The 14,170-nt window shown below is 28.0% G+C and overlaps 3 protein-coding genes across 3 annotated transcripts; 1 reads left to right on the plus strand and 2 right to left on the minus strand.

Moving 5' to 3' along the window:
* Window positions 1-1,290: 1,290 nt before the first annotated feature.
* Window positions 1,291-6,258, minus strand: LOC106791747 (laccase-1-like). The gene is made up of 11 exons (XM_014757638.1): window positions 6,157-6,258; window positions 4,859-5,006; window positions 4,507-4,639; window positions 4,184-4,341; window positions 3,813-4,089; window positions 3,512-3,716; window positions 3,219-3,409; window positions 2,950-3,148; window positions 2,664-2,867; window positions 2,283-2,513; window positions 1,291-2,192 (listed from the first exon to the last, which is right to left on the minus strand). Exons 1-11 carry the CDS (start codon window positions 6,230-6,232, stop codon window positions 2,047-2,049), a joined length of 1,968 nt encoding a protein of 655 aa, XP_014613124.1. The 5' UTR covers window positions 6,233-6,258; the 3' UTR covers window positions 1,291-2,046.
* A 514-nt stretch (window positions 6,259-6,772) lies between these two features.
* Window positions 6,773-10,680, minus strand: LOC106792070 (ATP-binding cassette sub-family E member 1). The gene is made up of 9 exons (XM_014758194.1): window positions 10,580-10,680; window positions 9,732-9,971; window positions 9,371-9,586; window positions 9,063-9,270; window positions 8,792-8,978; window positions 8,303-8,709; window positions 7,880-8,192; window positions 7,541-7,775; window positions 6,773-7,405 (listed from the first exon to the last, which is right to left on the minus strand). Exons 2-9 carry the CDS (start codon window positions 9,942-9,944, stop codon window positions 7,358-7,360), a joined length of 1,827 nt encoding a protein of 608 aa, XP_014613680.1. The 5' UTR covers window positions 9,945-9,971; window positions 10,580-10,680; the 3' UTR covers window positions 6,773-7,357.
* An 837-nt stretch (window positions 10,681-11,517) lies between these two features.
* Window positions 11,518-14,074, plus strand: LOC106791793. Its single transcript, XM_014757724.1, has 4 exons — window positions 11,518-11,827; window positions 12,017-12,199; window positions 12,258-13,377; window positions 13,575-14,074. Exons 1-4 carry the CDS (start codon window positions 11,621-11,623, stop codon window positions 13,655-13,657), a joined length of 1,593 nt encoding a protein of 530 aa, XP_014613210.1. The 5' UTR covers window positions 11,518-11,620; the 3' UTR covers window positions 13,658-14,074.
* Window positions 14,075-14,170: the final 96 nt, after the last annotated feature.

Consider the following 14,170-nt stretch of genomic DNA (forward strand, 5'->3'; position numbering starts at 1 on the left):
ACACCCGTAAAAAGCGTTTTGTGACGATGACACATTCGAATCGCACGCCATTCGTTTGGATTAACGACACCATGTTCGCCGATAAAAAAAGACTTATTGTTAGAGAATGGCAATTATTAACGTACATGTGCTACTTATGCATGTATAAATACTATATATATATATATATACATACACACACATACACACGCGCGTACGCATAGATAAGACGAAAAAAGAAGGAAAGTGAGACGAGTTTAAAATGAAATAGTCCACAAACGAAATACACTCATAGTTTGTAATATGTATAATAATAATAATAATAATAATAATAATAATAATAATAATAATAATGTAATCTCCTTTTGATATAGCCTAGACGAACAAAAAAAATGAATAAAAAACTAAAAAAAAAAAAAGATAAGAAAAACTACAAAAATATAAGAAAAATAGGCAAATAAGACGATCGATGGATTTTTATAGAACGTCAAGAAAAATTCGAACTATTATGTATAATAACGCCTACGAATAAGAATACATTTTTAAACTCGTCTTAATTTTTCTTCTCTTTGGAAAATATAACAAAAGACATTAAAAAAAAAAAAAAAAAAAAAAAAAAAAGAATAATAAGAAAAGACTACCACGTGAAAAATTTAAGCGAATGAAAGAAATATCGTCGCGAATAAGAAAAACAAAATGGCGGCCATGGTGTGCAGGTAGGTGACACTGCGCTGCGACAATATGGCTGATCAAGCAAGTGTATTATTCTCAAACAACGAGACGTATAATCCTCGAATGGAAAGACTCGACCTACGTGCGAACTAAAATATATAGAGATATATAATAATAAAAATAATAACAAAAAATATCATAACGCGATTCGTATATTAGCAGACATGTGGGTGGAAAAAATGGTAGGTAAAAAAAGAATGAGGGAACCGATGATGTTAACAAGAAAAAGGAATAAAATAAAAAGAAAATGAAATAGAAGAAGAAGAAGAAGGAAAAGATAAAAGAGGGATTAAGCGCTATTTATCCAAATCATTTTATATAGCTACCCCTTATATATATATACATATATATATAAAGAGGCTGATTATGTTTAGATTGTTCCAGCGTACTCAATACGATATTTGATATAAATGCAGTTACGATATTATTATATATTACTATATATTATTATCTATTATTATTATGTAAACGAATATATATATATATATATACGTTATGTTATTATTATTATTATATACTTTAATATAATGTGTGAAAAAGAAAAAACAAAAGAGAAAAAAACAAATTAATCGGTTATACTTTTTTCGGCGCTTATCATTAATTTCAACGAACGAGTCACGTCTCGACGAATCCTTTAACTATGACTATTAACTACTATTACTATTACTACTCTACTATTACTATTACTGCTACTACTACTACTTTATACGGCTCTATTGACAACTATTCGACAGGATGTATTTAAAATAACATAAATATATTCGTTCGTAAAACGTTTTGCAGCGACGAGACGTGTTACTCTTCATTCATATCTCACGAAAGTTTGACGACAGAAAATGATAAGAAAAAAAAAAAAAAAAGGAGAAAGAAAAGCAAACGAAGAAGAAGGAGAAGACATAAAAAAAAAAAAAAAGACGCGTATCTTTTATCAATCATATTTAATTTATATTGTAATATTCCGATTGTTAAATAAAGAAATACCTCATAAAACAACAAAACTAATCATCCCGATGAACAACTCTAATTAATTTTATCTTATCTTTTGTAATCGACCAAATTGTTTTTCTTTTTTTTTCTTTTTTGTCGACTATAAGCAAAAGAGAAGATGTCATTAAACAACAATATAATAAGTATGTATAAATGCACACAAATTAACAATAAATATATTATAACAATAACAATATAATTATATAAGAAGTAATATCAAGTTGTTTATATAAACAACAATTAACAAAGTAACAACGATAAAAATAAAATCATATTTTCTTATGAATAATCAAAAATTGGATCGCCTGGTATGAATTGGCTTTCTTATAGCAATCTTGGATTATTTATTTAAATATATACGTCCGGTTTGTAATTGCCACAAACCGGGAAACCGTTTGGTACCGGTGGCATATCCGATTCCTCACCTACGTGAATAACTACGTCCATACCTGATATCGTATGCCATAAGAAATGACAATGAAATAGCCACCATCCTATAATAATAATATTAATAATAATTAATTAGATCCCAATTTTGAATTCTATGAATTAATAGACAAAATTAATAATAATAATTTTCATACCTGGATTATCCGTATAGAAACGTAAAATCGCGCAACCTCCAACCGGTACTTTAATGGTATCTTTTCTTGGTTGTTGATTATATCTACCATTTCTAAGACCTTCGTCGTATTCTTGAAGGAATTGTCTTCGCTGTTGCGGAGTGGGTTTAGTATCATTAAAGCCTTTTATCGCCATCACTTGGTAACTGTAACCGTGTAGATGGAAGGGATGATGTAAATCTACACTCGCATCTGTAATATAAATATTTTCAAATGTTTTTACAAATTTTGTTGAATAACGAATGAATATAATCCTACGTATATCGATACAGGCCTCTCTGACTATAAAAAGAAAATGATCAAAATCTTATGCATAATTTAACGTAACGATATTGTTCTTACTTTCATCGCATAACAAAATTTCAATTAATGATTTGTAGGGAATATTGACAACATGCGTGCAGAAGCACGGTCTCGTACAAGTAGAAATTTGATCAACACCACAAAGCTGTTGGTAAGCTGAATATTGCGATATTGGTGGTGACTCTGCTTCAGTATAACTGATATTGCTAACTAAACTTGTTAGTACAGACCGATCGATGGCAACTGAAAATAAAGGTAATATATATTTCATTAAATCATTAGTTTTTCGATTTAAAAATTGTTTGACATATATTATTTGACTTACTAAAAAACCTATCTTGAGAGTTTCGACTAAATATTGTGCTGTTGTAGAAAAAGAAATCGAAAGGCATGTATAAACGGACATTAGGATATAATCTTCGTTCGACTTGGGGTGTGTTTTTCGCGTACTTTAATTGATTTATACAAATACGATTTGTCAATGTTGGACTATCACAATCTCTGGCAGTTAACGAATTCAATTCCTAAAAATAAAAATTTCTAATTGAAATCATAATAAAATAAATATATTATCGAATAAAGATATATACTTACAATGTCAGTATTACTGGTTACAGGATTATCATAAGTAGGTGTAGCTGTTTGGGGTAGAGCCATTTTGTTACCATAAACGAGTACAGCTAATTGGATAATTTTTTTGGGGCCACATTCATCTAGACCTCGCAGTTGAATCCAATATGAACCGCTATTTTGATTAGCGTTCAAAACAAAATCATAACGTTCACCTATCGAATATAATTTTTAAAAGAAAATATCTCTTTACGATATATAAACTATTTTATAAAAACACGAAAATACGTATTGAAATTCAATGCAATTATTTTCACCTGTAAGGCTTATAATTTTATCCACTACCACTGGCTGTAAATCTTCACCATCGGATGCAATTACAGTTAATTTGTGACCCTGGATAGAGAATTCTGCCGGACATACTGTGCCGAATGAATTGATCATTCGGAACCTGTATCTTCTACCTTTAACTACGTAAAAGTATGCAATTTGTATATCATTGCTTTGATTTGTATTTGGACCCTACATGTTTTTTTTTAATAACAAATATATTATTGTATGATAATAGTTGAATAAAAACAAAAATAAACATTATATAAGATAATAAATAATATCCACCGTGAACTGTCGTCCCAGACCATTAATAAGAAAATTATCAGGAGTTTGACCAGGATTATTAGCAAATGTTCCAGGCAAATGTTTTATTGCTAATGAGTGCATCCAATCGCTTAAGAAAATTACGTGATCATATAAATCATCATCGTATAAATTTCTATTAGGATCCTGACTCTTCGGCGAACGTACTATCAGAGGTCCTTGTTGTCCATCCATCATATATAACGCTGAGTGAGAATGATAAAAATGTGTTCCAGCATTGTCCACACTAAATTGGTATCTTAACAAAATAATCAAATTTTTTAGAATAAATTATAGTCAATAATGAATTATCAATGATATATGACTTAAACAAGAAATAATCTAAAAATTACCTAAATGTATTAGGTGCTGAAATTGGGCATTGAGTTACGTGAGGTACACCGTCATAATATTGATAATTCTTTTGGAAAACTCCGTGCCAATGGATTGTTGTATCTGTACCTTCTGCTGCATTTTCTACGTCGATTATAAGTTTATCGTATTGACAGACCTATAAAATAAATACAATTGTAAGAATAAACATTTTGTAAGATATTTGAGCACATTTTTGTATTTGATACTTTGGTTAACGTTTTTGAATAAATAAAACAAATCTATTAGGAACCTATATTTATATTATTCCAAATAATATTAGTTTTTATTTTTAATAACTTACCTGTATATTTGGACCAGGAAATTGACGATTGATTGAAAAAATAGTTTTTTCAAAGCCATCTCCCTGGATACACTCACAAGCCGATTGATTTCTCCATCTTTCATTATTGTCCGTTCTACAGACGTTGCAAGGACTGCACAAAATTATTAAACATATTCATAAATACTTCAAACACGATATTACACACTTTTTTAATTTTGGAAATTTTAAATGTTTACTCCGCTGCTTCGTGATTGATCTATTTTGTTCACCAATCAGAAGACGCTATTTATACCGCATTGAATTCGAATCGAAATGTCTTTTAATTATTAAAAAAAGAAAAAAGAAAAAAAAATATTTGCTGAGTTCATACCTCGACATGGTTGTAAAATATTCCAATTTGAAGTGATAGTAACAATAACGCCATTGTGTAGTACAGGGACGTCTACAATCATCTTGTGTCGATAAAGCATTTGTGGCCCTTGCAGTTCTAAAAGGCGGCTCTGTCCCCTGGTTCGTTTCTAAAATCAAAAATTACAAAGAAAAAAAACATTAATGGAATATAATAAATGTTTATATTAACACACTAGATTGCCCAAGGAAGTCATTTTAATTGCTTCTTAATTCCGTTTAGAAAAAAATTCTATTTATAATGATACGCGCGCGATTTCTTAGTTTTTATGTGACTTTTTATACATGATATAAATGCATTTATCAATATTGTATTTACCTCTCCACCCTCTCTTTGTTTCTGATATATCTATATGCTATACCTATATCATCCAAAACCAATAATTTTGACTACTTGGATAATTTAATTTAATTAAATAAATTTTATTATTGAATTTTTTATTTAGAAATCACACACACAGAATTTAGCATTTATATTTTCTAAAATATATTCCTTTGTTTCTGCGATCATTTTCGCTTCATTATTTTCTCCAACGATAAGTATTGCGTTAATCGACACAATCGATACGAAATATAAGTTGCATGATGAAAATGAAAATATCATCAATATGCTCAGAAAATAATATAGAATACGAATTATTTCATACTCTGATGAAAAAATTGAAAACACCTTTCAGGAGATCGAAACTGCTGCTGATGATACCGAGAGGTCAAAATTTGAAAATGGTATTTCTGGTAGATTACCATCTACATATATTTTCAAGGATGTGAAAAGGCCAAAAAGGCTACGCAAAAAGGAATATTATGGCAGATAATAAATAGAAGGTCGCCGAATTTTAAAGAATGATCGGAAAACATCATTACAAGAAATACTTACATTTGTTGAAATTTTATATGCTCGTGGAGCTTACGAAGCAAAAAATTGACTTGTTGACTTTGGTCAACAAAGTGGAACCACGAATTTTTTAGGAAAACGATGACTAGAGAAAAATTTAAGCAGATTACGATTTTTTTTTTTTAAATGTATAAATAATAATAGATAAAGTACTTTTTTGTTTTTTAAGTAAAGTAAATTTTCTTTATATAATAAAAAATAATATTAATTATAGATTTAATTTTTTAACTGCATTTCTCTCTTTATGCATTTGTTATTCTATCAAAATATGATTTTCTTATTTCAAACCGAAATAATTTCAATTACGAATTTTTATAATTTCATTATAGTTACAAAAAGTACAAAGTAAAATGGTTAAAACTTACGTTTACATCGGATCTCGGAGGAGATTAATAAAACAATGAAAGGAAGGATTAAACAAGTGTTTAACACATTCGACATGTTGAAGGATTTTTTTCAAATGTCGCTAGCATATTTCTCGGTTTAGTTTTTATAACGATGGCTATGCATAATTATTAGAAATGTGTAAATTATTATTACAAATAATCGTTTAAACTTATCTAAAATATTTCCGGGTATTTAATCTATTGAAAAAAAAAATATATAACAATTCCTTTAAAGTAAACACATTCATATATATTGATAAGCATAGTATTTATTTATTTATATATTTTCCAAACAATTATAGCTTATCTATCCAAAGTTAAATATTTCCTGTCAAAAAACGATAGAAAAAAAAGAACCCGATACCTTATACATTTGCATAGAGATTTTAGTTGTTGTGTTAAAAGTTTATTGTTTTTGTAAAATATTACATTATTGTAATGCTGGTATTTTAAATTCATTAGTAAATAACAAATGACGTTTATTAATTCAACATTACACAAATAAGCATAAGTTAGGGAAATGCTATCGCGTTTTTGTTTACGTAATAAAGAAAAAAAAAATAATAATAAAGATAAAATATTTAAACATAATAACTTCCTTCTTATGACATACCATATATTTCATCATATTCTTACAATGGATCGTATATTGCATATCAATTATTACACAAAAATCATGATACTTTTATTTATACTCATCTTCTTCTTTATTTTGTCTTTTACTTTATTAATTATAAATTAATTCTACACGCGCGCGCAAATATTAGTAATGAATTTTATTTTATACAAAAAGATATTATGTATTGCGAGTGTTAAATTATTTTTCCTGGCTTCTTTTTCTCTTCCAGTTACTTTTTTCTTCTTTTTCTCCTTCTTTTTCTATGTTTTTTTTTTTATACAGATATTAATAATGCCACAATGTGATGTTTTTATGTGATATATATAAATTAATGAAAAGAGTTTGGTAAGACGTAAAAGAAAATTATTTCTTTTAATGGGAAGAATAAAATGTCCCATCTCTTCACATAAAATGCAATTGTTATTATTGTAAGAATTATCACGACGATCTAAGATATCTTTTACCAATGCGTGTAAGTATAAAGTTCACCGAAATATCTTAATGTTATCTTGCATATGTTTCTATTCAATTCGTATACAAGATAAACGCGACGTTTCCTTTTTATTCTTCCAAGAAGAAATATTGTCCAGCCCTTTTCTGTTCTAAATCCTATATAAATAAATAAATAAATAAATAAATAAATAGATAAATAAATAAATAAATAGATAAATAAAACAAATTAAAAATATTTTTGTTAATAATATTCTTATGAAAAATATAATAATAATAATATATTATTCATACCTTAACTGATTGATTCTTATTAATTCGTGGTCTGAAATTATTAGGATCCCTTCGGAAAGTAATACGCAATAATTCTAAGAATCTGTTCATACCATTCAATAAAGACTGCGGACTATGTGCAGTCGTCTTCAACGAAGGTGTACCAGAAAATACAATAACACGATCAGCTAAATAAGTAGCCATAATAAAATCGTGTTCTACTACGAATCCTGTTTTCTTTGCGTGTAATATAAACCTAAAATATATATCAAATCGAAATTAAAATCGCTTTATCTAAATTCTTTAATAATCAATTTTCTCTTACATTATAAACAAATGAAATTTTAATAATAAACATACCTTTTAATAACTTTAGCAGCTACCAAACGTTGTTCGGAATCTAAATAAGCTGAAGGTTCGTCGACCAAATAAACATCTGCTGGTTTACCAAGACAAAGAGCCATGGCAACACGTTGCAATTCTCCACCAGATAAATTTTGCACTTCTTGATCCATGATGTCATCAATTTTCAAAGGTTTCATCACATCAGTTACAAATTGGGGATGAATGTAAGCATCTCTAATCTTTTCGTGTAGTAATTGTCTCACGATACCTTGAGACTTAGGACTGATTTTTTGTGGTTTATAACTTATATGCAATTGTGGAATACTTCCTGAAATATAAGAAGAAAAATTAATCATCGCTGTTAAAAAAAACAAACGTTTAAAATATAAATAAATAAATAAATAAATAAATGAATAAAATTTATTTCATTGAAATTACCTGATCCATCGTCAGGAGGTAAATTTCCTGCTAACATTCTTATAAATGTTGTCTTCCCAGTTCCATTTTCTCCTAACAGTACAAGAATCTCCGAATCCGTGAATTGTCCTTTTTCTACATGCAATGTAAAAGAATCCATGGTTTTGACCATCGCTGGATATTCATAATGATTCATACGCTTAACTTCCTCTTCGGTTGCACTTTCTGCGACCTTAAAAACTAAAGATTCCTCGCGGAATCTCAAATTTTCCGTAGGAACGAATCCATCCAGGAATATATTTATACCTTCTCGTACGGAAAAAGGCATAGTAACAACACCATAAGCACCAGGGACGCCATACAGGCAACATATAAAATCGGACAAATAATCTAACACAGATAAATCATGCTCTACCACGATTATAAATCTATAAATAAAAAAAAACATATTAATTTCATGTTGAAAATATATTGGATATTTTTCTGATCTGCATTTTATGATTCACTTACTTATCCGGATGAATTAGAGATCGGATAGCTGCAGCTGCATTGAGACGTTGTTTAACATCCAAATACGAAGACGGTTCATCGAACATAAAAATATCACCATTTTGAATGCACACCATAGCACAAGCAAAACGTTGAAGTTCTCCTCCTGAAAGAGCCTCGACACCTCTATCAAGTATGTGCATTAAATCTACAATAAAAATATCAATACATTAGAAAAAAAGCACAATTATTATACTTTATTTGAATGTAATAAAAATAAAAGAACATATACCCAGCTTTTGACAAATTTCTATTTGATTTTTACATTCATCTTTTTTATCTAAAAATTGTTGAACCGTTCCTCTTAATGCTTTAGGAATTTGATCTACATATTGAGGTTTAATAAGAGCCTTCAGATCGTCTTCAAGAATTTTGGTAAAGTAATTTTGTAGCTCGCTCCCCCTGAAATGACCTAATATTTCTGTCCAGTCGGGTGGATCCTAAAATATTATTTCGTATTAACATAATGCAATTATGTAAAAAAAAAAAAAAAGAAATATAAAATAAACTTATTACATATAACAAGATTAAGATACATACAGAAAATCGACCTAAATTTGGTTTTTGTTTCCCTGCCAAAATTTTAAGGGCCGTGGATTTTCCAATACCATTTGTACCGACTAAACCTAACACTTCACCGGGACGTGGTATAGGAAGTCTATGTAATTTAAATGAATTTTTGGAATAACGATGCGTCGTTTCTTTTTCTAAATTACTAGGAAGATTGATAATGGAAATGGCTTCGAATGGACATTTCTGAAAAAATAAATCGTTCATTTAAACTCTATGATTAAATAAAAACTGACTAAATAAAAAATTTAAATTAATTTTAGCTAATTGTTAAAGATACTAAAATGAGAAATATTTCATTCGAAGAAAACAAAATTGAGTATATTTCTACCTTTACGCAAATACCACATCCGATACACAGTTCTTCAGAAATAGATGCCTTCTTACTGTATGGAGTTACTTCTATACAAAGTTTCCCCATTCTTACTACAGGACAAGATCTTTTGCATTCTTGTCTACATCTTTTGGGTTTGCACTTGTCTGAATTTACAATAGCTATACGGGTTAACCGATCAGTTTCTTCCATGGATTTTTTTGGCGGCATGATGTCAAAGATTTATTTGTCCGTATACTGCCAAAAAAAAATATTTCAGATATTTTCTATATTAACGTATTGGAATTTATAATTATATCATTAAATCCTTCAATATTTTTCTTTTTATATATGGGGACAAAGAATAATTAATAACTTATTTAAGAAAAGTATCTAACATTATAATAAATATTAATAATATTAATCATTAAATTGATGATATTTTAAAAAATAGGTCAAGATAATTATGTTATACAAATGAGAACACATTTGTTATGCCTAATGGAATTTTAAAGATTGCAAAAATATGTTAAGCATGTTGCAATAAAAACTAAAAAAACAAATCAAGATTAAACAGATGCACTGTTTATAATCTAAAATATTAATTGCTGAGAAAGAGTAAATACTTTTTTTATTTATATTACAAAAGTAATAAATTATTATCAATAATCAAATATATCTATAGAAAAGAAAATCTGTTAGCTTTTAGTCATTAAATTCTAACCTCATTTGATTTCGTAAAAAATATAATACTATTAAAAAATCATTAAAATATATGATATAAAATGATATAAAATATATTAGTTTTTTTAAATTATATGTAATAATGAATAAAACGTTAAAATATTAAAGATATTAAAATATACCTGTTAAAATGAAGAACGTGGATGTGACTCCTTGTTGAGCCTTTCAAAGGAGTTCCGAACGTTCACGTTACCAATGCTTCGACTGAAACCATTAATTATAGAAATAATAGATGGTATTTGCTGTCAAATTTTTTTTTTAATCGTCAAATAATATTGACAAAGGAATATGCAGTGAATATAAGTGAAACAATAACTATACAATTAAATACAATCTAAAAATGATCTAATTCGATTGAATTAAAAGTCAATAATAATTGTTGATAACGTTGACAGGAATCTGCCATACCGATAGAATTAGTTCTACAAAAAAAATTATGAAATAGAAAATATTTTTTTGTTTGCAGGAAAGAGAGAGAGAGAGAGACATTATTCATATTATTTTCAATGTTGATAATATTTGTCTCTCTCTCTTTCTCTCTCTCTCGAATCATTTTCTATTTAATAAAATATTTTAAATAAACAAATATTATTATAAGCGAATGCATGTGGATATACATACACGAATACAATAATGAAAAATTGAGTAAAAAATAAAAGATATTAATTTTGGAAATATTTCTAAATTTGCTTAGGTGCTATTTGGAATATCAATTATCAATTAAAATCATTCATTTTTGTAAAACAAATATGCCTCTATGTGAAGAATAGAAATTCTTGTTTGAAGTTTTCATAGATTGCCACTTGGTGTCGGTGTTCAATATTACTAACCATTCTTCATAAAAAAAAATATATATTTCTTTGTGTTAATTGATAACGAGTTTTAAGTCATGAACATTTTTAATCTCATTTCATTATTAATCTGTAAAACGCGAGTTAACAAAATATTTGTTTAATAAATCAAAATGTGCATCGTTTTATGTATCATATATTTTATTAAATGTTTATATGTGTGTTCAACATATAAGTAATTTTTTATTAGAGAAGAAAGAACATTGAAAGAGAGAGAGACAGATAGAGAAAATAAGAAAGAGAGGGATAGAGAGAGAGAAATTAAAATGGTCATTTATTAAATAACAATTAAATGATAATGTTAAATAAAACATGAACATGACAGCAATTAAATCGATGGATATAACATTGCCATTTGCATTGAAGCAAGAACAAGAGGTTAACGAAGCTGAAATAAACGAAGATGCTAGTTTGAATGAACTTGACAAGATCTTTCCTATGACACTACCATCAATAACTGATAACAATTTTCTGTTACCTTCGACTCCCAATCATGAATTCTTACGACTTACTGCAATGGCATGTTTCATTTTATTATAATAATTTTTATTATACAAAAAAGATATATATATACATATATATATATATTTATATCTATATGTATATATAAATATAAATATAAATATAGAAGCATGAGCATGTTTGAAATTAATTTCAAATATTTCATATTGAATAAAATTAAAGACGAGGTGTATATATTTGAAACAGGTACGTGCAGTATACTTCTCGTATCTACACGAATGTCTATTGAATAATTACATAGTATGTTACAAACAAAAGAACCAAGAGGCTCAAAGTTACGAATTAAAAAAATGTGCAGATCAAATGGAATTGGATGCCGTTAGATGTTCTTTAGAAGCTTCTTTGTATAGACAACACATGCTTAAAATGGTAAGATATACCATTGAGAAGAGAAATTATTTACAAGTCTGTAATCATTTTTTTACAGATTTCAGATATTAAGTCACACACCTCACAAAAAAAAGTCTATAAACAGCTAGTGATGCTATTAGAGACACCATCTAATAAAGTTGATGTCGGTGTACAAACTAATAGTCCATGTTTAAAAACTAATGCCTGTGATCAACGTAAAATTAATACTATGCAAGATGCTTGCATCACATCTAATTATGAAGAATTATCTAATGCAACAGAAACAATATCTGTAGATAAGAAAGCACCCCCTTGTATAGAAGATTCAAATGTTTCTATGCAAGACAATGCGAGCATTAAAACTCTTGTATTTAAAGAGGAGAATACAGATAAATTAATATTTAATGAGGAAAGTCAAGAAACAACAATTTTAACTCAAACGCTTACAACCGATACTTCTGTTCAGCAAACAACTGAGCATGTTGATAAAAATGATGATATCTCGCAAGATTCACTTTTGCAACATATGGAAGATATGTTTTGTGAAAGCGATGACAGTAGTGATTTGACAACATTAATCGAAAAACATTCAGGCATAAGTAAGGCTAGTGTTGACAAAGAAATTAGCAAAATGAGTTTGGAAACGGATAACCTGTTAATTTCTAATTTCAAACGTGTAGAAGAGAGCAATAATATTCCAAAGAGTAATACTGTAAAAATGTCTTCTCCTGCTCAAGGAAAATTTAGTTTTAGTTATTATAAGGAAATGAAAAGTAGAGTAGATAAACCAACCGAACTCAATAAAGAAGGTACAACTATCGAGTGTAAACAAGAACCTACAAATGAAAGTAAACAAAAGAAAAGAACGGATGGTATTTGGTTCGTCGAGAGAGTACATCAGGTTTCTAAATTAAAAAGAAAATTGTCAGAATTATCCTTAACAAATTATCGTAAACACGGTAGAATTAAAAGAAAATTTATTCAATTGTTTGGAGAATCTGATGAAGAAGAGATGATGCCTGATTCACCAATTTGTATAGAAGAACATTTAACTGCTTGCAAAGAAAGAATAGCTCCATGGATTGTCAAATATCTAATGCCATTTTATAAAAAAAGACGAATCAAAGATCGTCAATTGTTTAAAGCTGTAGCCAAGTATATTGCTGATATGCTTATTATTGAAAATACATTTCCTGGTAAGATATTATATATTTATATTTAATCTTTTTTGACTGCGAATAGTGCCTTTAGGCATCCAATGGAAGTCAGAGTATGACTAATATGATATTTTGTTTGTGAGCGCTCCGCAGTTGAAAAATTAAATAATATCTTATCTCATTTTTATAATCATTCCTATCTATATTATGATTTTCTCTTCATTTTTAATTTTCAGAAGAGAGCTGTGTTAACAAGTACATTGACAATTATTTCCGAAATAGACAATTCATTAAGACCAGTCAAGATATATATATGTAATAAAGACTCGTGGATTACCCATTTTTGACGTAGATTAGAAAGAAAATGAAACACAATTATAGATTAATTATTATCTATAGAAATATGAACTGAAATTATTTTTTTTTTTTGCTTAACAACCACTCTAACTACTTTTATTGTTTTATTAACCCTTTCGCTATATACGGACGAATTCTATAGCGCGCTACTCCCACTGAACGATCCGACACGCTAAAAGTGTGCACTTAAAAATTATCTGTGATAGTCCATAGAAAAGAAAAGATGAAAAAATTATCACATAATACAATTAGAGAATATAACTTTTAATAATATAATTTCGTATGTGGAAAGTTTCAAAGTTATGCACAAAGATTGTAGTCACCGCTCGTAGCGAATGGGTTAAAGAAATTTGAACTATTTTTTTTTTCTTTTAAGACTGATAAACAAAAAAGTATGTGTTAATTTTAGATATATTGTCCATTTAATACTCATTTTTATTTAAAAAAATAATTAAAATAAAGAAAAAAAAAAGAA

Source organism: Polistes canadensis, unplaced genomic scaffold (assembly GCF_001313835.1).
Source record: "Polistes canadensis isolate GaletaPanama2010 unplaced genomic scaffold, ASM131383v1 scaffold_8, whole genome shotgun sequence".
Lineage (NCBI taxonomy): Eukaryota > Metazoa > Arthropoda > Insecta > Hymenoptera > Vespidae > Polistes > Polistes canadensis.